The following is a 26,941-nucleotide window of genomic DNA, read 5'->3' on the forward strand; positions in this document are numbered from 1 at the left end:
TATTTCTTTCTGTTGGAAGACGGTCAAAATTGGTGGATGAATCAACAAAGATAATTTGGAAGACTGTCAGTAAATAGCTCTGCATCCGCCCCTGGCATATGACGCAAAGCAGTAGTGCAACAGTCAGTAAATTGGTAGCGACACAACTGACTACACACTTCTTCAGTCAGATAGCTTATATGAGATCTGATTTTTTTTTTGAAAAAAGAACGCATTTTACAAAGGTATACTTTTGAAACTGAGATATTCCGTATAAAATGTCAAGTCTGTATATGGGAACAAAACATATTTGGTTTCAATATTACTTCAGTTGGGTATGTGTTGGACAGAGGCAATTAAATGGCGTAGGATATGTCGACCTTCATGTATTACAATGTACATGTTGGTCTACATATCCTGCTGTGATGTATTACAGATTTAGATGAATGCAGCACCAATAACGGAGGCTGTGCACAGGTGTGTAACAACCTACCTGGTTCCTTCCGGTGTGAATGTAGCTCGGGATACCAGTTTGGACAAGACGGTATTACGTGTGAGGGTAAGTGCACTTCCATAAAACACTAAGTGACGCTGCTACCTCGTGACGCAATTTCGACGTCATGCTGACGTCACAATAATATTTTGATGCCTGCGCATTGATTTTTAAAAATTAAGTATTATTACTGATGCATCTCTGAAGATCTACTTTACAGATGTCATATATAATCCAAACTTTCGGCCTCTAGGCCTTCTTCGGGGATTATGAAAAAATAGTGAAAAAACAAACTCCTACGATACGAGACGTCGGTGATGTGTTAAAGACACGCGATGTCACGAAAGCGTGCTTAACGTAAACAGCGCCAAGATTACGTTAAACACGCTTTTGTCACCTTTTATTCTGTCACTTTTTTTTATAGGCCAAGTATAATTAAATCAGTTTTTCAAGGCCTCCGGCCCATAGTACATAATAATAATAATAATAATAATAATAATAATAGTAAAGTCCATGAGAAGTATTAAGGATTATTAATTTTTGCCAGTGATCCAAAATTTCTTTTCTTAATAAAAAAGCAATAATATCTTTTCTTATTCAGTCACCTTCCTTACGATCTAATGATAAAACAGTTTATTCTGCCCCTTTCTCCAACCCATGTGATTCCATCCTGTAGTTGTTATAAATATATATATTGTCTTGAAGAAAATAATGTATCCACCCTGAATGTTTCGGATAATTGCATGCATTTGTTGTCCTCTTTGTTTAATAACACCCATCTCTACTTGTTCATTACTTCAGATATAAATGAATGCAACTCGTACAATGGAGGGTGCCAAGACATTTGCGAAAACACCATTGGATCCTTTGTGTGCAATTGTAGCAGTGGGGTACTCGACAGCGACGGTTTGAGCTGTGACCGTAAGAATATTTCACAATTCTTGGTCATATTTCCATTAAACCACTCTACTCTATCAGATCAGTGGCTTCCAGTTTCTTTTGGGTTTTTAGTAACTTTGACTTTACTAAAACTGAATGTTTCAATATTGAGGTGCAAGTTTTTCAAATTCATATTTTTGAATAATTGTCTATTTCGATAGATACATGGGTTTTCGTTTTATACGAATACAGCGTATATCCATCATTGTTAGGGGTTGATGACTTTACAGATAGTTTTATTGTAATCGGATGCCGCGGTAATTAGGTGCTCATACAATATGATATTTATTCAATTCAAACTTGCATGATTCCTGTAATTTTTCTGCCACAGCATTCTCAACCTCACCAAACGCGGAACCAAGCGTGTTCCAACTGAACAGCATAGCGCGTGAACTTCTGCCACAAGGGTGCGCTGTCGTCACACTGACTCGTTGTACAGAGAGCGCTGATGTAGAAGTCCGTATTTCATCCACAGATGAATGGTACAAGTTGAACTCTGACCCCAACGTCATCTTCACGCTTGGTATCGTCTTCGTTGAAGTGAACGACATTGCCCTTCCAATGTCAATCACGGGTATGGAAATACGCAACCCTAATGGTAACTTCATGATGAAAATGGGATCTTTGACTTATGACAAATCGGACGGAACCGTGCTGGCAACTGACCGAAACAATGATTGTCTTTCATTCAATCTAACGTCGAAAGATGTGTTTGACTTTCTAACATCCGGGTCTTTCTTGTCGACAGTCTTGGAGAATATCTACAAAGCGCTGCCCAACTGGATCAAATTCACGTCAACGGGTTTCGATATTCTTTCAATCAATCAACTGAAGACGGACCTTTTGCATGGGCGAGATGTTCAGAAAGTACAGGCATGTCGTGGTGCGCCTTTGTTCGATAACAAACTCTACACCATCTTCCAGTTTGGAAGTGGATTCAGCCTTAGCGTCTATGGCAACGAGATAACTCTCCCAAAGCCATTAAACGGAACTGAGTTTTGTCTTATCGTTGACATTTGCAGAGCCTATGGCGGCACAATTTTCCTGATGTTTCCTCCAGGGTCTAGAGAGCTCCTCAGTCAGCTGAAGGTGATAAGTGATATGGAGGAGAAGGGCGATTTCAAGTTGTTCCTGAATGGTATTGGCTTGTCAATAGTTAAGGAGATAAACGTACACCATACAGCGTCGGAGTTAACGTTCTGGAATGGGGATGAATTCTTCCAGTACCCGTAAGGAATTGATCATGCCTATATTTCATTCTATTTAACGTGAATAATTATCATTTAATATACAAAGGCAATAACATTTTATCTTGTCTTCATTTTGTTACTGGGTTTCAAAAATATTTGTACCAGTATTTTTTCTCTTTACGCTTTACGTATTGACTAATACAGACTTGACATTTAATATGGAATATTTTTTCCAAATCATAATTAATCAGTTTTTTTCCTATTTTGCTGACTGATAAATGAAAATAAGGATTAAAATCATGTTTTAAAAACTTTTGATAATCTGTTCGATGTTATTGTGACATGAGTCCATTAATTGAATTCGCCAGTGAAGCAAACAAAAATACATTGCCTATTTTAAGTCATACGACAACCATTGAAAGCGATAGTTTCGATCTCCATATTTTCCAAATTATCGTCTTTAAAAGAGTTACACGCCCCACAAAGGCCCCTCATGTGGGTGTCTAGTCACAGCAATGGTCGCTGTTACGCCAGACCTCATCTTGCCGCTACCAGAGCTTTCAAGCGACAAGGCATTCCTTAGAATGGGTTTTAGAGTTTAATCTGGAATAAAATTCCAGGCAACGGTTAAGACTTGACCAGTTTGGTTCAATTTTGTTGTAGGACATACAGGCCGTTGATACAGCGAGTAATGACCTAGCCACATATTGTCTATGTGGTTCAAATATGGCGATTTTGATGACCAAGGTAGCTGCTCATTCCCTTGGTTCTGTAAGTTATCTGCTATTTAAAGTGCTCTGTGTGAACCGGCAATCTCATCGTGCAACCTAAAATTGTTCCTAAGGTGCCCCCTATCAAATGATGGTCAAGTGGTTCCCAGAGTATTCCTCTATTTGATCTGGTTCAGGTTTTCATCGATGACTTCCATTAGTGTTTTGGCACCAATGTGGTATCCACTCCAAATAGTGATGCTTCCAATGACCCTAGTCACTTAAAAAGTGGCACACGTCTTGTCGTAGGCCTCTTCAGGATGTCTGTAAACTCTGTTTTGACTATTTTAGCGGTACGGGTGAAATCTGACTTCAATAAAGAAAGCCACGCGATTTCAGTGTTCTACCCAAAAATGGTCAGGGTCCCCAATTCATTAGAGAAACAGACTACGCTGTTTAGCTGTTTACAGTGGCTTCCTCAGAGGTCGCCTGATATCCTGACCTGCTGAAACCATTTTGGTGTTCGCTAAGAGCCTTGAAAAAACGCGTTTTGGTGACAATTTGCCCCTCATTCAAAACGGACTGGGTGGTTTCGGTTTAATTGCAGCAGCATATCCTGAAGGACAGTGAGTCCTGTAACCTGGTGGTAAGATGTCGATACATTGGGCGTGGTCTCTGTGTAGGTGCATCAGTCTGGGCATAACCCTATAAAACTGTGCAGACCATTCCGTTTGACACAATAATCTGTCTGGCAATGTCTGTCTTTTTCGCGCCATTCTGGCACAGCTTAACAATTTTAAAAAACACTGCTTAATTCATTTTACGCACTGCAAAACAGACCGTTCGCATGCAAAATTTCAAATTCTTCGATACAGTAGTTGCCGACATATGGATACTTTTTTGACAGAACCATGCTTCATCAAAGCCAAGCTTTGACCAGCCCAAAGGAGCACCAGACAATTAAATCACTGCATATTACACAATGCAGCAGTGCAACAGACTTGGTAGTCAGTTAATTGGTAGTGACACACCTGACTGCACACTTCTCCAGTCAGATATCTTATGTGAGATCTGAGTTTTTTGAAAAAAGAAAGCATTTTTACCTAGGTATACCTTTAAAACTGAAATATTCCATATTAAATGTCAAGTCTGTATTATTGTAAATATATACACACGTTGATACAGAACACTTTATGTATTAAAACAAGTTACGGATGTTTTCAAATTTTTTTCTATTGAAAATATTTATTCATTTCAGAGTTTTTCCAAAAGCGCACATTTGGCTTAGAGGAAGCGTCACCAAAAACGTCAGCATCTTCGACATCTCCGCTGAAACCGATATTTACCTAGGATTTCCACGTAACCCACTCTCAGTAAGTCATCTTGTCAGTAACACTTCTCTATCTCATCTTCTCGGTCCTGAAAATGAGATTAATGTTTATGTAAATTATATATGGGGCAGCTTGTATTGAAGCTTACATCTCATTTTCAAACAAGGGAAGCAAGAAGCAGGTATCTGCCCTCAAGACCATTTCACTGGTTTATATAACCATATTGTTTTGGGTGTTACATGTACCTGTAGGTACACCATAACTCATCAGCGTCACCCCTCGCCCTGTTCTATCACATTAGTTATTATATAGAAGCTGGCATAACTTGATAATAACCAACTGTCACTTTATAGTATAATTACCAAATTTGTTACACCATAATTTGATAATTTCAGTTGCTTACTCACGTATTCCTGGAGGAGTGGAATGCTCTTGTAAAACTGGACGTCGTTGCATCGTGCACTCTTAAGTTTAAGTTGTTTGGCAAGCAACAAAGCATAAGATTTAAGGAACTGGGTGTCTCCAGTATGGAAACCCACATGTCAGTTGGTGGTAAGTGCTAGAGCTCGCTCTCTCTCTCTCTCTCTCTCTCTCTCTCTCTCACACACACACAGACACGCACAAAGACACGAACACATTGAACAAGTTCTTGTTTCCCATCAACGCTGTTAAGATGTCAATTATCCTGTTCTTACCAGGCCTAGAACCAAGACAGTGGTGCGGAGCAAACGCCAACCCTCCAGGAATATTCTTGTCACTTCGGCTCAGCATCAACCCCTTCAGGAACATCCCCATACTAGGTAAGTTACATTGTTTAAGGAGCAGATCAAGAGAGTAGGCGAGTATGTGTACTTGATAACTCATACCTCTGCCAAACAGCAACATAACGTTGGCCAGAGGTATTATTTCTCGTTTTTTTCGAAACGTCAACTCTTTTGCAGAAAATCAAATATTCAGTTTAAAGAAAAATAAGCGAATATCTTAACTGCCTTTTTGAATTTACTGAATTTTTTATTGCACAATAGGTGATTGGGTGTTTGACAACCGACATTCGGTCTATGCTTTCGTTACCTACGACCAGTCGGACAAGATCAAAAACTTGACAACCGTTGATCTAATTAGAGATATCATAGATATCCAACAAACCGTGGATCACTTCATGGAGGTAAAAACGGTCAACAGGGACAATAAAACCATTACATAATTCGATGTTCTTTTGCCGTTGAATGATATCCATCTGTAAAACAATTTTTTAATCATGTATTTATTATATTCATTTTTATAGTTTGAAAACAATCAAGCCACATGCACTAATATATGAAATTTATCAAAAACAAGATGAAAGCTTTCGTACCGTTAGCCTACGGACAACTTGGACGTACATGTAGCTAAGGAGGGTGGGTGGGTCAGTCGGTAGCGTGCTTGGATGCAAAAGACTGCATTCTGATCGGGCAGTCACCAGAACGAATGCGGGCTCTCGTGGGTCCTAGCAATTTACCTTTTGCACAATAAAACGATATACTTTAGAATAAGTGATCGATTTAAAAAGAACATAGTAGCATAAAGTCTGCGTCGTCAATAATATGACGTGGGAATGGTCATTGATCTCTATCTTTTTCCAGCTACGCCATCGATCAAACTTGCATTGAGCTGTTGGTAACCCGGTACAGGGCCTCGCCTGTCATACTGCTATGTTCAGCAAAATGGGCTAATTTCTCAGTGGGATTTTCAGAGAAAAAAAAAGTTTTATATATTTTTTTACAAAAGTAGCGTCACGTCTATTGCTTTTACCAGCTGTATACTACGTTTTGTCTTTTTATGCACCCCCTTCCTATGTTGGGTCCATGCTTCTCAAGACTGTTCATATGTTCATTCAGTACCCGGGGCAACTCCGCAGTCAACAATGAAAGAGTAAAATCTACTCAAACCTGAACCCGCCAAGGTGTGAACAGCTGTGGATCTTATCGTGCTCTTTAACGTCAAAGGTGAAAGCAGACGTTATCTCATTGCGAAATAAAATGAAACTCAAAACATGTGAACTCATCTAACTAGGAACATTTCGAGCGGATAAGCAATGAAACCGATCGAACTTGAATTGATTCAGTAGCTTCAGGTGTAACAGCACGTCACACCACCTGTTAACCGCGTTCACCAGAAAAAAATCTTTTCGGCGGAATTATTTGTCAAATATGTTTTACTCGAAATTCGCATCGACGCAATTGCTTGAATGGAAAACGCACCAGTTTTTCTGCACATTTGAACGTTTTAATTACAACATTCGCTTCTTAGGGCCTCGCTAAAACTAAAACCCGCCTGCTGTGAGCCGCGTTTGAACCCAATGTACGCTTCAGTGTCACTGGTAAAGGCAAGCTAAATCTCGGTATATACACCAAATTCCTCGTTAAAGAAGTCAGCTCTGTAGGATTTCTCCGTGTCGGGTTCTCAGACACGGCTTCGTGTGCATCATGAAGTTTAACGGTCATGATAAACCCTGGTCGAGAACTGGGGCTGTCCGGGTTGAAATAGGGCACCCGGATTATCGATTGAAATAGCATCCAAACTGGCCCTCTCCCTGACAAGGTATAAAAAGTTCCATTTGATCCTCCACCGATCAACGAAGCTTCTGTGGCTCCGTGGTAACTTCGTCGACTTCTCCGTGAGTCTACCCTTATCCATGGGTTCGAGACCCAGCGCGATGACTATAATATTTTTTTTGCTAGAAGCAATCTTTAAAATTTGCTTTTGATTACTTTAAGAGGAAACTCGTCCCTAGGGAGGGTGGCGGGTCAGTCGCGGCGCAGTGGTAACTTCGTCGACTTCTCCGTGAGTCTACCCTTATCCATGGGTTCGAGACCCAGCGCGATGACTATAATATTTTTTTTGCTAGAAGCAATCTTTCAAATTTGCTTTTGATTACTTTAAGAGGAAACTCGTCCCTAGGGAGGGTGGCGGGGCAGTCGCGGCGCAGTCGGTAGCGTGCTTGGATGCAAAAGACAATACAAAGCGTCACCAACCATGGTAACGAGAAATCACGAGTTCGAATCCCGGATGAGGCACGTCAGTCCATCACGACAACCACCTTGCGCTCTGATCGGGCAGTCACCAGAACGAATGCGGGCTCTCGTGGGTCCTAGCAATTTACCTTTTGCACAAATAAACGATATACTTAAGAATAAGTGATCGATTTAAAAAGAACATAGTAGCATAAAGTCTGCGTCGTCAATAATATGTCGTGGGAATGGTCATTGATCTCTATCTTTTTCCAGCTACGCCATCGATCAAACTTGCATTGAGCTATTGCTAACCCGGTAAAGGGCCTCGCCAGTCATACTGCAATGTTCAGCAAAATGGGCTATTTTCTCGAAGGGATTTTCAGAGAAAAAAAAAAGTTTTATATATTTTTTTACAAAGGTAGCGTCGCCTCTATTGCTTTTACCAGTTGTATACTACGTTTTGTCTTTTTATGCACCCCCTTCCTATGTTGGGTCCATGCTTCTGAAGACTGTTCATATGTTCATTCAGTACCCGGGGCAACTCCGCAGTCAACAATGAAAGAGTAAAATCTACTCAAACCTGAACCCGCCAAGGTGTGAACAGCTGTGGATCTTATCGTGCTCTTTAACGTCAAAGGTGAAAGCAGACGTTATCTCATTGCGAAATAAAATGAAACTAAAAACATCTGAACTCATCTAACTAGGAACATTTCGAGCGGATAAGCAATGAAACCGATCGAACTTGAATTGATTCAGTAGCTTCAGGTGTAACAGCACGTCATACCACCTGTTAACCGCGTTCACCAGAAAAAATATCTTTTCGGCGGAATTATTTGCCAAATATGTTTTACTCGAAATTCGCATCGACGCAATTGCTTGAATGGAAAACGCACCAGTTTTTCTGCACATTTGAACGTTTTAATTACAACATTCGCTTCTTAGGGCCTCGCTAAAACTAAAACCCGCCTGCTGTGAGCCGCGTTTGAACCCAATGTTCGCTTCAGTGTCACTGGTAAAGGCAAGCTAAATCTCGGTATATACACCAAATTCCTCGTTAAAGAAGTCAGCTCTGTAGGAATTCTCCGTGTCGGGTTCTCAGACACGGCTTCGTGTGCATCATGAAGTTTAACGGTCATGATAAACCCTGGTCGAGGACTGGGGCTGTCCGGGTTGAAATAGGGCACCCGGATTATCGATTGAAATAGCATCCAAACTGGCCCTCTCCCTGACAAGGTATAAAGTTTCCATTTGATCCACCACTGATCAACGAAGCTTCTTTGGCTCCGTGGTAACTTCGTCGCCTTCTGCGTGAGTCTACCCTTATCCACGGGTTCGAGACCCAGCGCGATGACTATAATATTTTTTTTGCTAGAAGCAATCTTTAAAATTTGCTTTTGATTACTTCAAGAGGAAACTCGTCCCTAGGGAGGGTGGCGGGGCAGTCGCGGCGCAGTCGGTAGCGTGCTTGGATGCATAAGACAATACAAAGCGTCACCAACCATGGTAACGAGAAATCACGAGTTCGAATCCCGGATGAGGCACGTCAGTCCATCACGACAACCACCTTGCGCTCTGATCGGGCAGTCACCAGAACGAATGCGGGCTCTCGTGGGTCCTAGCAATTTACCTTTTGCACAAATAAACGATATACTTAAGAATAAGTGATCGATTTAAAAAGAACATAGTAGCATAAAGTCTGCGTCGTCAATAATATGTCGTGGGAATGGTCATTGATCTCTATCTTTTTCCAGCTACGCCATCGATCAAACTTGCATTGAGCTATTGCTAACCCGGTAAAGGGCCTCGCCAGTCATACTGCAATGTTCAGCAAAATGGGCTATTTTCTCGAAGGGATTTTCAGAGAAAAAAAAAAGTTTTATATATTTTTTTACAAAGGTAGCGTCGCCTCTATTGCTTTTACCAGTTGTATACTACGTTTTGTCTTTTTATGCACCCCCTTCCTATGTTGGGTCCATGCTTCTGAAGACTGTTCATATGTTCATTCAGTACCCGGGGCAACTCCGCAGTCAACAATGAAAGAGTAAAATCTACTCAAACCTGAACCCGCCAAGGTGTGAACAGCTGTGGATCTTATCGTGCTCTTTAACGTCAAAGGTGAAAGCAGACGTTATCTCATTGCGAAATAAAATGAAACTAAAAACATCTGAACTCATCTAACTAGGAACATTTCGAGCGGATAAGCAATGAAACCGATCGAACTTGAATTGATTCAGTAGCTTCAGGTGTAACAGCACGTCATACCACCTGTTAACCGCGTTCACCAAAAAAAAAAATATCTTTTCGGCGGAATTATTTGCCAAATATGTTTTACTCGAAATTCGCATCGACGCAATTGCTTGAATGGAAAACGCACCAGTTTTTCTGCACATTTGAACGTTTTAATTACAACATTCGCTTCTTAGGGCCTCGCTAAAACTAAAACCCGCCTGCTGTGAGCCGCGTTTGAACCCAATGTTCGCTTCAGTGTCACTGGTAAAGGCAAGCTAAATCTCGGTATATACACCAAATTCCTCGTTAAAGAAGTCAGCTCTGTAGGAATTCTCCGTGTCGGGTTCTCAGACACGGCTTCGTGTGCATCATGAAGATTAACGGTCATGATAAACCCTGGTCGAGGACTGGGGCTGTCCGGGTTGAAATAGGGCACCCGGATTATCGATTGAAATAGCATCCAAACTGGCCCTCTCCCTGACAAGGTATAAAGTTTCCATTTGATCCACCACTGATCAACGAAGCTTCTTTGGCTCCGTGGTAACTTCGTCGCCTTCTGCGAGAGTCTACCCTTATCCACGGGTTCGAGACCCAGCGCGATGACTATAATATTTTTTTTGCTAGAAGCAATCTTTAAAATTTGCTTTTGATTACTTCAAGAGGAAACTCGTCCCTAGGGAGGGTGGCGGGTCAGTCGCGGCGCAGTCGGTAGCGTGCTTGGATGCAAAAGACAATACAAAGCGTCACCAACCATGGTAACGAGAAATCACGAGTTCGAATCCCGGATGAGGCACGTCAGTCCATCACGACAACCACCTTGCGCTCTGATCGGGCAGTCACCAGAACGAATGCGGGCTCTCGTGGGTCCTAGCAATTTACCTTTTGCACAAATAAACGATATACTTAAGAATAAGTGATCGATTTAAAAAGAACATAGTAGCATAAAGTCTGCGTCGTCAATAATATGTCGTGGGAATGGTCATTGATCTCTATCTTTTTCCAGCTACGCCATCGATCAAACTTGCATTGAGCTATTGCTAACCCGGTAAAGGGCCTCGCCAGTCATACTGCAATGTTCAGCAAAATGGGCTATTTTCTCGAAGGGATTTTCAGAGAAAAAAAAAAGTTTTATATATTTTTTTACAAAGGTAGCGTCGCCTCTATTGCTTTTACCAGTTGTATACTACGTTTTGTCTTTTTATGCACCCCCTTCCTATGTTGGGTCCATGCTTCTGAAGACTGTTCATATGTTCATTCAGTACCCGGGGCAACTCCGCAGTCAACAATGAAAGAGTAAAATCTACTCAAACCTGAACCCGCCAAGGTGTGAACAGCTGTGGATCTTATCGTGCTCTTTAACGTCAAAGGTGAAAGCAGACGTTATCTCATTGCGAAATAAAATGAAACTAAAAACATCTGAACTCATCTAACTAGGAACATTTCGAGCGGATAAGCAATGAAACCGATCGAACTTGAATTGATTCAGTAGCTTCAGGTGTAACAGCACGTCATACCACCTGTTAACCGCGTTCACCAAAAAAAAAAATATCTTTTCGGCGGAATTATTTGCCAAATATGTTTTACTCGAAATTCGCATCGACGCAATTGCTTGAATGGAAAACGCACCAGTTTTTCTGCACATTTGAACGTTTTAATTACAACATTCGCTTCTTAGGGCCTCGCTAAAACTAAAACCCGCCTGCTGTGAGCCGCGTTTGAACCCAATGTTCGCTTCAGTGTCACTGGTAAAGGCAAGCTAAATCTCGGTATATACACCAAATTCCTCGTTAAAGAAGTCAGCTCTGTAGGAATTCTCCGTGTCGGGTTCTCAGACACGGCTTCGTGTGCATCATGAAGATTAACGGTCATGATAAACCCTGGTCGAGGACTGGGGCTGTCCGGGTTGAAATAGGGCACCCGGATTATCGATTGAAATAGCATCCAAACTGGCCCTCTCCCTGACAAGGTATAAAGTTTCCATTTGATCCACCACTGATCAACGAAGCTTCTTTGGCTCCGTGGTAACTTCGTCGCCTTCTGCGAGAGTCTACCCTTATCCACGGGTTCGAGACCCAGCGCGATGACTATAATATTTTTTTTGCTAGAAGCAATCTTTAAAATTTGCTTTTGATTACTTCAAGAGGAAACTCGTCCCTAGGGAGGGTGGCGGGTCAGTCGCGGCGCAGTCGGTAGCGTGCTTGGATGCAAAAGACAATACAAAGCGTCACCAACCATGGTAACGAGAAATCACGAGTTCGAATCCCGGATGAGGCACGTCAGTCCATCACGACAACCACCTTGCGCTCTGATCGGGCAGTCACCAGAACGAATGCGGGCTCTCGTGGGTCCTAGCAATTTACCTTTTGCACAAATAAACGATATACTTAAGAATAAGTGATCGATTTAAAAAGAACATAGTAGCATAAAGTCTGCGTCGTCAATAATATGTCGTGGGAATGGTCATTGATCTCTATCTTTTTCCAGCTACGCCATCGATCAAACTTGCATTGAGCTATTGCTAACCCGGTAAAGGGCCTCGCCAGTCATACTGCAATGTTCAGCAAAATGGGCTATTTTCTCGGTGGGATTTTCAGAGAAAAAAAAGTTTTATATATTTTTTTACAAAAGTAGCGTCGCCTGTATTGCTTTTACCAGTTGTATACTACGTTTTGTCTTTTTATGCACCCCCTTCCTATGTTGGGTCCATGCTTCTGAAGACTGTTCATATGTTCATTCAGTACCCGGGGCAACTCCGCAGTCAACAATGAAAGAGTAAAATCTACTCAAACCTGAACCCGCCAAGGTGTGAACAGCTGTGGATCTTATCGTGCTCTTTAACGTCAAAGGTGAAAGCAGACGTTATCTCATTGCGAAATAAAATGAAACTAAAAACATCTGAACTCATCTAACTAGGAACATTTCGAGCGGATAAGCAATGAAACCGATCGAACTTGAATTGATTCAGTAGCTTCAGGTGTAACAGCACGTCATACCACCTGTTAACCGCGTTCACCAGAAAAAAAATATCTTTTCGGCGGAATTATTTGCCAAATATGTTTTACTCGAAATTCGCATCGACGCAATTGCTTGAATGGAAAACGCACCAGTTTTTCTGCACATTTGAACGTTTTAATTACAACATTCGCTTCTTAGGGCCTCGCTAAAACTAAAACCCGCCTGCTGTGAGCCGCGTTTGAACCCAATGTTCGCTTCAGTGTCACTGGTAAAGGCAAGCTAAATCTCGGTATATACACCAAATTCCTCGTTAAAGAAGTCAGCTCTGTAGGAATTCTCCGTGTCGGGTTCTCAGACACGGCTTCGTGTGCATCATGAAGATTAACGGTCATGATAAACCCTGGTCGAGGACTGGGGCTGTCCGGGTTGAAATAGGGCACCCGGATTATCGATTGAAATAGCATCCAAACTGGCCCTCTCCCTGACAAGGTATAAAGTTTCCATTTGATCCACCACTGATCAACGAAGCTTCTTTGGCTCCGTGGTAACTTCGTCGCCTTCTGCGAGAGTCTACCCTTATCCACGGGTTCGAGACCCAGCGCGATGACTATAATATTTTTTTTGCTAGAAGCAATCTTTAAAATTTGCTTTTGATTACTTTTAGAGGAAACTCGTCCCTAGGGAGGGTGGCGGGTCAGTCGCGGCGCAGTCGGTAGCGTGCTTGGATGCATAAGACAATACAAAGCGTCACCAACCATGGTAACGAGAAATCACGAGTTCGAATCCCGGATGAGGCACGTCAGTCCATCACGACAACCACCTTGCGCTCTGATCGGACAGTCACCAGAACGAATGCGGGCTCTCGTGGGTCCTAGCAATTTACCTTTTGCACAAATAAACGATATACTTAAGAATAAGTGATCGATTTAAAAAGAACATAGTAGCATAAAGTCTGCGTCGTCAATAATATGTCGTGGGAATGGTCATTGATCTCTATCTTTTTCCAGCTACGCCATCGATCAAACTTGCATTGAGCTATTGCTAACCCGGTAAAGGGCCTCGCCAGTCATACTGCAATGTTCAGCAAAATGGGCTATTTTCTCGGTGGGATTTTCAGAGAAAAAAAAGTTTTATATATTTTTTTACAAAAGTAGCGTCGCCTCTATTGCTTTTACCAGTTGTATACTACGTTTTGTCTTTTTATGCACCCCCTTCCTATGTTGGGTCCATGCTTCTGAAGACTGTTCATATGTTCATTCAGTACCCGGGGCAAATCCGCAGTCAACAATGAAAGAGTAAAATCTACTCAAACCTGAACCCTACTCATTGCGAAATAAAATGAAACTAAAAACATCTGAACTCATCTAACTAGGAACATTTCGAGCGGATAAGCAATGAAACCGATCGAACTTGAATTGATTCAGTAGCTTCAGGTGTAACAGCACGTCATACCACCTGTTAACCGCGTTCACCAAAAAAAAAAAAAATCTTTTCGGCGGAATTATTTGCCAAATATGTTTTACTCGAAATTCGCATCGACGCAATTGCTTGAATGGAAAACGCACCAGTTTTTCTGCACATTTGAACGTTTTAATTACAACATTCGCTTCTTAGGGCCTCGCTAAAACTAAAACCCGCCTGCTGTGAGCCGCGTTTGAACCCAATGTTCGCTTCAGTGTCACTGGTAAAGGCAAGCTAAATCTCGGTATATACACCAAATTCCTCGTTAAAGAAGTCAGCTCTGTAGGAATTCTCCGTGTCGGGTTCTCAGACACGGCTTCGTGTGCATCATGAAGATTAACGGTCATGATAAACCCTGGTCGAGGACTGGGGCTGTCCGGGTTGAAATAGGGCACCCGGATTATCGATTGAAATAGCATCCAAACTGGCCCTCTCCCTGACAAGGTATAAAGTTTCCATTTGATCCACCACTGATTCTCCGTGTCGGGTTCTCAGACACGGCTTCGTGTGCATCATGAAGATTAACGGTCATGATAAACCCTGGTCGAGGACTGGGGCTGTCCGGGTTGAAATAGGGCACCCGGATTATCGATTGAAATAGCATCCAAACTGGCCCTCTCCCTGACAAGGTATAAAGTTTCCATTTGATCCACCACTGATCAACGAAGCTTCTTTGGCTCCGTGGTAACTTCGTCGCCTTCTGCGAGAGTCTACCCTTATCCACGGGTTCGAGACCCAGCGCGATGACTATAATATTTTTTTTTGCTAGAAGCAATCTTTAAAATTTGCTTTTGATTACTTCAAGAGGAAACTCGTCCCTAGGGAGGGTGGCGGGTCAGTCGCGGCGCAGTCGGTAGCGTGCTTGGATGCAAAAGACAATACAAAGCGTCACCAACCATGGTAACGAGAAATCACGAGTTCGAATCCCGGATGAGGCACGTCAGTCCATCACGACAACCACCTTGCGCACTGATCGGGCAGTCACCAGAACGAATGCGGGCTCTCGTGGGTCCTAGCAATTTACCTTTTGCACAAATAAACGATATACTTAAGAATAATTGATCGATTTAAAAAGAACATAGTAGCATAAAGTCTGCGTCGTCAATAATATGTCGTGGGAATGGTCATTGATCTCTATCTTTTTCCAGCTACGCCATCGATCAAACTTGCATTGAGCTATTGCTAACCCGGTAAAGGGCCTCGCCAGTCATACTGCAATGTTCAGCAAAATGGGCTATTTTCTCGGTGGGATTTTCAGAGAAAAAAAAAGTTTTATATATTTTTTTACAAAAGTAGCGTCGCCTCTATTGCTTTTACCAGTTGTATACTACGTTTTGTCTTTTTATGCACCCCCTTCCTATGTTGGGTCCATGCTTCTGAAGACTGTTCATATGTTCATTCAGTACCCGGGGCAAATCCGCAGTCAACAATGAAAGAGTAAAATCTACTCAAACCTGAACCCGCCAAGGTGTGAACAGCTGTGGATCTTATCGTGCTCTTTAACGTCAAAGGTGAAAGCAGACGTTATCTCATTGCGAAATAAAATGAAACTAAAAACATCTGAACTCATCTAACTAGGAACATTTCGAGCGGATAAGCAATGAAACCGATCGAACTTGAATTGATTCAGTAGCTTCAGGTGTAACAGCACGTCATACCACCTGTTAACCGCGTTCACCAAAAAAAAAAAAATCTTTTCGGCGGAATTATTTGCCAAATATGTTTTACTCGAAATTCGCATCGACGCAATTGCTTGAATGGAAAACGCACCAGTTTTTCTGCACATTTGAACGTTTTAATTACAACATTCGCTTCTTAGGGCCTCGCTAAAACTAAAACCCGCCTGCTGTGAGCCGCGTTTGAACCCAATGTTCGCTTCAGTGTCACTGGTAAAGGCAAGCTAAATCTCGGTATATACACCAAATTCCTCGTTAAAGAAGTCAGCTCTGTAGGAATTCTCCGTGTCGGGTTCTCAGACACGGCTTCGTGTGCATCATGAAGATTAACGGTCATGATAAACCCTGGTCGAGGACTGGGGCTGTCCGGGTTGAAATAGGGCACCCGGATTATCGATTGAAATAGCATCCAAACTGGCCCTCTCCCTGACAAGGTATAAAGTTTCCATTTGATCCACCACTGATTCTCCGTGTCGGGTTCTCAGACACGGCTTCGTGTGCATCATGAAGATTAACGGTCATGATAAACCCTGGTCGAGGACTGGGGCTGTCCGGGTTGAAATAGGGCACCCGGATTATCGATTGAAATAGCATCCAAACTGGCCCTCTCCCTGACAAGGTATAAAGTTTCCATTTGATCCACCACTGATCAACGAAGCTTCTTTGGCTCCGTGGTAACTTCGTCGCCTTCTGCGAGAGTCTACCCTTATCCACGGGTTCGAGACCCAGCGCGATGACTATAATATTTTTTTTGCTAGAAGCAATCTTTAAAATTTGCTTTTGATTACTTCAAGAGGAAACTCGTCCCTAGGGAGGGTGGCGGGTCAGTCGCGGCGCAGTCGGTAGCGTGCTTGGATGCAAAAGACAATACAAAGCGTCACCAACCATGGTAACGAGAAATCACGAGTTCGAATCCCGGATGAGGCACGTCAGTCCATCACGACAACCACCTTGCGCACTGATCGGGCAGTCACCAGAACGAATGCGGGCTCTCGTGGGTCCTAGCAATTTACCTTTTGCACAAATAAACGATATACTTAAGAATAATTGATCGATTTAAAAAGAACATAGTAGCATAAAGTCTGCGTCGTCAATAATATGTCGTGGGAATGGTCATTGATCTCTATCTTTTTCCAGCTACGCCATCGATCAAACTTGCATTGAGCTATTGCTAACCCGGTAAAGGGCCTCGCCAGTCATACTGCAATGTTCAGCAAAATGGGCTATTTTCTCGGTGGGATTTTCAGAGAAAAAAAAAGTTTTATATATTTTTTTACAAAAGTAGCGTCGCCTCTATTGCTTTTACCAGTTGTATACTACGTTTTGTCTTTTTATGCACCCCCTTCCTATGTTGGGTCCATGCTTCTGAAGACTGTTCATATGTTCATTCAGTACCCGGGGCAAATCCGCAGTCAACAATGAAAGAGTAAAATCTACTCAAACCTGAACCCGCCAAGGTGTGAACAGCTGTGGATCTTATCGTGCTCTTTAACGTCAAAGGTGAAAGCAGACGTTATCTCATTGCGAAATAAAATGAAACTAAAAACATCTGAACTCATCTAACTAGGAACATTTCGAGCGGATAAGCAATGAAACCGATCGAACTTGAATTGATTCAGTAGCTTCAGGTGTAACAGCACGTCATACGACCTGTTAACCGCGTTCACCAGAAAAAAAATATCTTTTCGGCGGAATTATTTGCCAAATATGTTTTACTCGAAATTCGCATCGACGCAATTGCTTGAATGGAAAACGCACCAGTTTTTCTGCACATTTGAACGTTTTAATTACAACATTCGCTTCTTAGGGCCTCGCTAAAACTAAAACCCGCCTGCTGTGAGCCGCGTTTGAACCCAATGTTCGCTTCAGTGTCACTGGTAAAGGCAAGCTAAATCTCGGTATATACACCAAATTCCTCGTTAAAGAAGTCAGCTCTGTAGGAATTCTCCGTGTCGGGTTCTCAGACACGGCTTCGTGTGCATCATGAAGTTTAACGGTCATGATAAACCCTGGTCGAGGACTGGGGCTGTCCGGGTTGAAATAGGGCACCCGGATTATCGATTGAAATAGCATCCAAACTGGCCCTCTCCCTGACAAGGTATAAAGTTTCCATTTGATCCACCACTGATCAACGAAGCTTCTTTGGCTCCGTGGTAACTTCGTCGCCTTCTGCGAGAGTCTACCCTTATCCACGGGTTCGAGACCCAGCGCGATGACTATAATATTTTTTTTGCTAGAAGCAATCTTTAAAATTTGCTTTTGATTACTTTAAGAGGAAACTCGTCCCTAGGGAGGGTGGCGGGTCAGTCGCGGCGCAGTCGGTAGCGTGCTTGGATGCATAAGACAATACAAAGCGTCACCAACCATGGTAACGAGAAATCACGAGTTCGAATCCCGGATGAGGCACGTCAGTCCATCACGACAACCACCTTGCGCTCTGATCGGGCAGTCACCAGAACGAATGCGGGCTCTCGTGGGTCCTAGCAATTTACCTTTTGCACAAATAAACGATATACTTAAGAATAAGTGATCGATTTAAAAAGAACATAGTAGCATAAAGTCTGCGTCGTCAATAATATGTCGTGGGAATGGTCATTGATCTCTATCTTTTTCCAGCTACGCCATCGATCAAACTTGCATTGAGCTATTGCTAACCCGGTAAAGGGCCTCGCCAGTCATACTGCAATGTTCAGCAAAATGGGCTATTTTCTCGAAGGGATTTTCAGAGAAAAAAAAAAGTTTTATATATTTTTTTACAAAGGTAGCGTCGCCTCTATTGCTTTTACCAGTTGTATACTACGTTTTGTCTTTTTATGCACCCCCTTCCTATGTTGGGTCCATGCTTCTGAAGACTGTTCATATGTTCATTCAGTACCCGGGGCAACTCCGCAGTCAACAATGAAAGAGTAAAATCTACTCAAACCTGAACCCGCCAAGGTGTGAACAGCTGTGGATCTTATCGTGCTCTTTAACGTCAAAGGTGAAAGCAGACGTTATCTCATTGCGAAATAAAATGAAACTAAAAACATCTGAACTCATCTAACTAGGAACATTTCGAGCGGATAAGCAATGAAACCGATCGAACTTGAATTGATTCAGTAGCTTCAGGTGTAACAGCACGTCATACCACCTGTTAACCGCGTTCACCAAAAAAAAAAAATATCTTTTCGGCGGAATTATTTGCCAAATATGTTTTACTCGAAATTCGCATCGACGCAATTGCTTGAATGGAAAACGCACCAGTTTTTCTGCACATTTGAACGTTTTAATTACAACATTCGCTTCTTAGGGCCTCGCTAAAACTAAAACCCGCCTGCTGTGAGCCGCGTTTGAACCCAATGTTCGCTTCAGTGTCACTGGTAAAGGCAAGCTAAATCTCGGTATATACACCAAATTCCTCGTTAAAGAAGTCAGCTCTGTAGGAATTCTCCGTGTCGGGTTCTCAGACACGGCTTCGTGTGCATCATGAAGATTAACGGTCATGATAAACCCTGGTCGAGGACTGGGTCTGTCCGGGTTGAAATAGGGCACCCGGATTATCGATTGAAATAGCATCCAAACTGGCCCTCTCCCTGACAAGGTATAAAGTTTCCATTTGATCCACCACTGATCAACGAAGCTTCTTTGGCTCCGTGGTAACTTCGTCCCCTTCTGCGAGAGTCTACCCTTATCCACGGGTTCGAGACCCAGCGCGATGACTATAATATTTTTTTTGCTAGAAGCAATCTTTAAAATTTGCTTTTGATTACTTTAAGAGGAAACTCGTCCCAAGGGAGGGTGGCGGGTCAGTCGCGGCGCAGTCGGTAGCGTGCTTGGATGCATAAGACAATACAAAGCGTCACCAACCATGGTAACGAGAAATCACGAGTTCGAATCCCAGATGAGGCACGTCAGTCCATCACGACAACCACCTTGCGCTCTGATCGGGCAGTCACCAGAACGAATGCGGGCTCTCGTGGGTCCTAGCAATTTACCTTTTGCACAAATAAACGATATACTTAAGAATAAGTGATCGATTTAAAAAGAACATAGTAGCATAAAGTCTGCGTCGTCAATAATATGTCGTGGGAATGGTCATTGATCTCTATCTTTTTCCAGCTACGCCATCGATCAAACTTGCATTGAGCTATTGCTAACCCGGTAAAGGGCCTCGCCAGTCATACTGCAATGTTCAGCAAAATGGGCTATTTTCTCGAAGGGATTTTCAGAGAAAAAAAAAAAGTTTTATATATTTTTTTACAAAGGTAGCGTCGCCTGTATTGCTTTTACCAGTTGTATACTACGTTTTGTCTTTTTATGCACCCCCTTCCTATGTTGGGTCCATGCTTCTGAAGACTGTTCATATGTTCATTCAGTACCCGGGGCAACTCCGCAGTCAACAATGAAAGAGTAAAATCTACTCAAACCTGAACCCGCCAAGGTGTGAACAGCTGTGGATCTTATCGTGCTCTTTAACGTCAAAGGTGAAAGCAGACGTTATCTCATTGCGAAATAAAATGAAACTAAAAACATCTGAACTCATCTAACTAGGAACATTTCGAGCGGATAAGCAATGAAACCGATCGAACTTGAATTGATTCAGTAGCTTCAGGTGTAACAGCACGTCATACCACCTGTTAACCGCGTTCACCAAAAAAAAAAATATCTTTTCGGCGGAATTATTTGCCAAATATGTTTTACTCGAAATTCGCATCGACGCAATTGCTTGAATGGAAAACGCACCAGTTTTTCTGCACATTTGAACGTTTTAATTACAACATTCGCTTCTTAGGGCCTCGCTAAAACTAAAACCCGCCTGCTGTGAGCCGCGTTTGAACCCAATGTTCGCTTCAGTGTCACTGGTAAAGGCAAGCTAAATCTCGGTATATACACCAAATTCCTCGTTAAAGAAGTCAGCTCTGTAGGAATTCTCCGTGTCGGGTTCTCAGACACGGCTTCGTGTGCATCATGAAGATTAACGGTCATGATAAACCCTGGTCGAGGACTGGGGCTGTCCGGGTTGAAATAGGGCACCCGGATTATCGATTGAAATAGCATCCAAACTGGCCCTCTCCCTGACAAGGTATAAAGTTTCCATTTGATCCACCACTGATCAACGAAGCTTCTTTGGCTCCGTGGTAACTTCGTCGCCTTCTGCGAGAGTCTACCCTTATCCACGGGTTCGAGACCCAGCGCGATGACTATAATATTTTTTTTGCTAGAAGCAATCCTTAAAATTTGCTTTTGATTACTTCAAGAGGAAACTCGTCCCTAGGGAGGGTGGCGGGTCAGTCGCGGCGCAGTCGGTAGCGTGCTTGGATGCAAAAGACAATACAAAGCGTCACCAACCATGGTAACGAGAAATCACGAGTTCGAATCCCGGATGAGGCACGTCAGTCCATCACGACAACCACCTTGCGCTCTGATCGGGCAGTCACCAGAACGAATGCGGGCTCTCGTGGGTCCTAGCAATTTACCTTTTGCACAAATAAACGATATACTTAAGAATAATTGATCGATTTAAAAAGAACATAGTAGCATAAAGTCTGCGTCGTCAATAATATGTCGTGGGAATGGTCATTGATCTCTATCTTTTTCCAGCTACGCCATCGATCAAACTTGCATTGAGCTATTGCTAACCCGGTAAAGGGCCTCGCCAGTCATACTGCAATGTTCAGCAAAATGGGCTATTTTCTCGGTGGGATTTTCAGAGAAAAAAAAAGTTTTATATATTTTTTTACAAAAGTAGCGTCGCCTCTATTGCTTTTACCAGTTGTATACTACGTTTTGTCTTTTTATGCACCCCCTTCCTATGTTGGGTCCATGCTTCTGAAGACTGTTCATATGTTCATTCAGTACCCGGGGCAAATCCGCAGTCAACAATGAAAGAGTAAAATCTACTCAAACCTGAACCCGCCAAGGTGTGAACAGCTGTGGATCTTATCGTGCTCTTTAACGTCAAAGGTGAAAGCAGACGTTATCTCATTGCGAAATAAAATGAAACTAAAAACATCTGAACTCATCTAACTAGGAACATTTCGAGCGGATAAGCAATGAAACCGATCGAACTTGAATTGATTCAGTAGCTTCAGGTGTAACAGCACGTCATACCACCTGTTAACCGCGTTCACCAGAAAAAAAATATCTTTTCGGCGGAATTATTTGCCAAATATGTTTTACTCGAAATTCGCATCGACGCAATTGCTTGAATGGAAAACGCACCAGTTTTTCTGCACATTTGAACGTTTTAATTATAACATTCGCTTCTTAGGGCCTCGCTAAAACTAAAACCCGCCTGCTGTGAGCCGCGTTTGAACCCAATGTTCGCTTCAGTGTCACTGGTAAAGGCAAGCTAAATCTCGGTATATACACCAAATTCCTCGTTAAAGAAGTCAGCTCTGTAGGAATTCTCCGTGTCGGGTTCTCAGACACGGCTTCGTGTGCATCATGAAGTTTAACGGTCATGATAAACCCTGGTCGAGGACTGGGGCTGTCCGGGTTGAAATAGGGCACCCGGATTATCGATTGAAATAGCATCCAAACTGGCCCTCTCCCTGACAAGGTATAAAGTTTCCATTTGATCCACCACTGATCAACGAAGCTTCTTTGGCTCCGTGGTAACTTCGTCGCCTTCTGCGAGAGTCTACCCTTATCCACGGGTTCGAGACCCAGCGCGATGACTATAATATTTTTTTTGCTAGAAGCAATCTTTAAAATTTGCTTTTGATTACTTTAAGAGGAAACTCGTCCCTAGGGAGGGTGGCGGGTCAGTCGCGGCGCAGTCGGTAGCGTGCTTGGATGCATAAGACAATACAAAGCGTCACCAACCATGGTAACGAGAAATCACGAGTTCGAATCCCGGATGAGGCACGTCAGTCCATCACGACAACCACCTTGCGCTCTGATCGGGCAGTCACCAGAACGAATGCGGGCTCTCGTGGGTCCTAGCAATTTACCTTTTGCACAAATAAACGATATACTTTAGAATAAGTGATCGATTAAAAATGGTCATTGATCTCTATCTTTTTCCAGCTACGCCATCGATCAAACTTGCATTGAGCTATTGCTAACCCGGTATAGGGCCTCGCCTGTCATACTGCAATGTTCAGCAAAATGGGCTTTTTTCTTGGTGGGATTTTCAGAGAAAAAAGTTTTATATGTTTTTTTACAAAAGTAGCGTCGCCTCTATTGCTTTTACCAGTTGTATACTACGTTTTGTGTTTTTATGCACCCCCTTCCTATATTGGGTCCATGCTTCTCAAGACTGGTCATATGTTCATTCAGTACCCAGGGCAACTCCGCAGTCAACAATGAAAGAGTAAAATCTACTCAAACCTGAAACCGCCAAGGTGTGAACAGCTGTGGATCTTATCGTGCTCTTTAACGTCAAAGGTGAAACCAGACGTTATCTCATTGTGAAATAAATGAAACTAAAAACATGTGAACTCATCTAACTAGGAACATTTCGAGCGGATAAGCAATGAAACCGATCGAACTTGAATTGTAGGCCTTTATCAGACTGAGACTGATGTTAGGAGATGTTTTTACTTACTGACCGCTAGGTGGTCTACTCATATTAGTGGGATGGTACCATATATCCAGGTTGGCCGTAAACTAACGGTGTGAGAGTCGACTTGTGTTTGGTAATTTTGATATACTAGTATGATCCTGTCTCCAAACTAATTAAGTTTTTTGCTCATATACATTTAGTTTTCAGTTAGCTACTTCCGACGCAAGAAAATCTTACTGAATGCTAATATCACTCTGTTTACAACCTGAATTACTTGAAGCTCTAATTTATATGCGGAGATTTGCTTTCTGTGCAAAGTCAGTTTCAGGCGTATGGGTTTTTATACTTTTACAATGAAGCATATATTTTTTAGCTTTCCAGAAGCGAACGTTTCATATACCATTTAGGTAATTGAAATTTATTCTAGGTATTCAATGAAAATCTACAGAGGTTCAAGGATCTTCTCGCCAATACCGCGGCAGCACTGCTGAACTTAGTCCACAACGCCCTAGCTGATCTTAAGACCGTAATTCAACAAATTGTAGGCGATCTACTTAGCCTCACATTCCCTGATTTCTCTGTCGTATTAGACACCATCCATAATACTTGGAGCGTCCTAAAGATGGCAGCACAGAACTTCTTTGACGCCGTTGAGTTCAATGTTGAAATCGCCAAACACAACTTTACGGAGATGATCAAATTCGAGGTGAACCGCATAAAGGGAAATTTAAACGCAACGATCCAAACGGCCATCAGGGAAATAGCGTCTGTCACAGATGATTTTTCTGGATTCGGCTTGCGCTACGAGACGACCATTAAGGCATTTGGTCTGGAAATATTTGGGCTTAAAATTGAGTTTGTTTACTCAGTGGGACATTTGGGACAGTGTAGCAGGTTTCAGAAGATCTACCAATTGTTAGCCGGAGAGAAAGCAGCCCGTGTTTTGGCTATCGTTTCTACGGAACAGAGACTGGGCTTTTTCTTAAAATTAAAGAAAGGGGTGGGAATCGGGGCTGCATTCGGCATAGACAGCAACACTTTCATTCTACAGCTTCACGCTGAGGTCGGTTTATTGGACATAAGAGCGGAAGCCGACGTGTTTATATCAAATAACAGTTTGACAACTTACATTGAGGGAAAGGTATGGAATCTCTTCCGCACCCGATTGACGATGTCGGCCGAGCTTGGTAAAGAGTGGTATCAACTGACATACATTATGGAGGGAGCACTGCTGTCTGGTGGAAATGACTCTTTTGAAGAGAGCTTCATTGATGCACTTAAGAACTTTACCAACAACCTTGCTAACGAAGCCAACAAACGAGTAACCCAAGCACAGCAAGGTCTAACTTGGGCTCAAGGTAAGATCTCCAGGGCTCAGAACTGGCTTGAGGAGAAAAAGGCAGATGTTCGCAGGGCAAATGGCACATCCAGTAGCGCTGTTGCAGCACTAGAACGTGCCAAGCAGAAACTGGACTCCGCAAAGGGACCTTACCGCAGAGCTCTGCAAGAACTGAAAGTCGCGCAAAAGGATGTTGATAATCTGTGTAGGATACAAAATTGCAGGAAAATCTGTATACCAGGACTAAAATGTAAATGGTGCAATAAAAAAGTCAAGGGTGTCAGAATCCCTTACCCTTGCTGTAGGTGGAAAAGGTGCATGGTCAAGATACCGGATCCCGTTTGTGTGGCTGCTAATGTGGTCTGTAGAGGAATCCGGTTGATAGCATACGGTGCCTTAGAACGGGTCAATTTAGCCGTGAAAGCCCCTATGGTCGCTCTGGATGTAGCCAAGGCCGGTGTCTCAGTAGCCCAGATCGTGGTAGACAAGTCAAGGATGGTGTTGGATATTGCTGTAGGTACTTTGGAAGTGGCCAAGATTGCATTGGAAGGCGTTAAAGCGTCCTTTGATGTTGCCAAGACTGCTCTTGAAGCAGTGAAGTTTGCAGTGAGAGCGGCCTTCAAAGTGTTCGAGTTGGGCGCCTCAGGGCTGCAGTTCATCTTAGATGTTAGGCAGTGTGGGTTCCGAGTGGAGCTTTCTACCGTCGATTTACCTATTTTCGACGTGACGTGTGAAGTGAACGCCTTCAGCCTCGGTAGGAGGATCGTAAGGATAAGGATCAACTTCAAAAATATAGTACAAAGCATATTGGAAGCAACCAAAGCTACCATAAACGCACTTCTTAATGCACTCAAAGGGGCAATCAGCGGACGCAAACGCCGCGAGTTAGAGTTTGACGTTAACGCCAATATGCACACCTTCTACCGGGTGATTCGCCAAACTGGGGGCAACGAAGCAGGCGAACAACTATTGAATGAAACTCTTGACGTAAGGGATAGCATCACTGGCTTCAAGAACAGCACCAGTGAGGATCTCAACAACCTCAGTGATAAAGAAAACAGAGTTAATATATTTGCAGAAAAATGTGAGACTTTTAACGAAGCGGAAAGATTTCTGCGTCGAGTGTTTGACTCCCTTTTAAGTGTTGCAACTGACTCCAAAACATCGTTAGACAACGTGACGGCCATGTTGGAGACCTTCCCAGATGTCGACACCCCTCAACTATCAAATGGATCATTAGCGTCTTTTGGGGTTAATGTCACGGTCGGTGAATCTGATTACAATCTGACGGCTGAGGAGATGGAGGCGGCGTTTTTGGAGACCATGTTGAACATCACGGATGATCCGGAACTGAAAGAGGCTCTGGGAGCGTCTCCGTTTGCCAAGAACATAGTTCTGGAGGAGGCCAAACAAGCAGCGAAGATGGCGTTAGTGGAAATTTGGATCAGTGTCGCAGAAAATATCACGTCAACCACATATCCGCCGGATGTTTGTGCCAACTTCAGAGACTGTGTGTTGTACGAACTTGGACGTCTGTATGAGCTCTATAATACCAGTCTACAGTTACTGGGTGTCGAAAGCATCAAGGGCTATATTCCCGCTCTGGAGAATTCAATTCTGGCACTTGTGAACAGCGTGGAAGGCATCGACGTCAATGAGGCTTATCGACATAGCAGAGAGATCATGGATCTTCTTGATAATATCAGGTCCCATGATGTTTTCTGTAAAACCGCACCGCAAGTCATCGCGGGACCCAGAAACACCACTGTTGCGACTGGAGAGTCCGTGAAGTTCACATGTCAGGCAACTGGTGATCCCAAACCGGACTACTCCTGGTTTAAAGATGGAAAGTCTCTCGGAATAACTTCAAAGAACTTGCGCTTGAAATCGGTAACAGATTCGGATGCGGGATCCTACTCGTGTCGAGCTGAAAATTACATAGCTGGCGATGACTCAGAATCTGGATACTTGACCGTTACTAATGATGGTAAGGAGGGAATCTGTCTCTCTGTTCATTTCCCACTCTCTCTCTTCTTCTTGTCTTGGTCTTTCGTCTTTCTAATATAGATATGCATAGGCAAAAGCCAACTACCGAAACGAAAACAGATATTATAATACACAAATAAAAATGTACATCCACACAAACAAACCATGAAT

At 42.9% G+C, this 26,941-nt stretch overlaps 1 protein-coding gene across 1 annotated transcript in view; it reads left to right on the forward strand.

Moving 5' to 3' along the window:
* Positions 1–26,941, forward strand: part of LOC106164534 (uncharacterized) — a 42,185-nt gene that overhangs the window by 14,508 nt on the left and 736 nt on the right. Inside the window, exons 11-18 of the mRNA XM_086994173.1 lie at positions 416–538; positions 1,274–1,393; positions 1,743–2,640; positions 4,570–4,684; positions 5,038–5,194; positions 5,341–5,442; positions 5,668–5,807; positions 23,873–26,771. Coding sequence (XP_086850299.1) covers positions 416–538; positions 1,274–1,393; positions 1,743–2,640; positions 4,570–4,684; positions 5,038–5,194; positions 5,341–5,442; positions 5,668–5,807; positions 23,873–26,771 — 4,554 coding nt within the window. The remainder of the gene's footprint in view (positions 1–415; positions 539–1,273; positions 1,394–1,742; positions 2,641–4,569; positions 4,685–5,037; positions 5,195–5,340; positions 5,443–5,667; positions 5,808–23,872; positions 26,772–26,941) is intronic.

The sequence above is a fragment of the Lingula anatina genome, chromosome 8 (genome assembly GCF_051362555.1).
Source record: "Lingula anatina isolate TDL-2025a chromosome 8, LinAna3.0, whole genome shotgun sequence".
NCBI lineage: Eukaryota > Metazoa > Brachiopoda > Lingulata > Lingulida > Lingulidae > Lingula > Lingula anatina.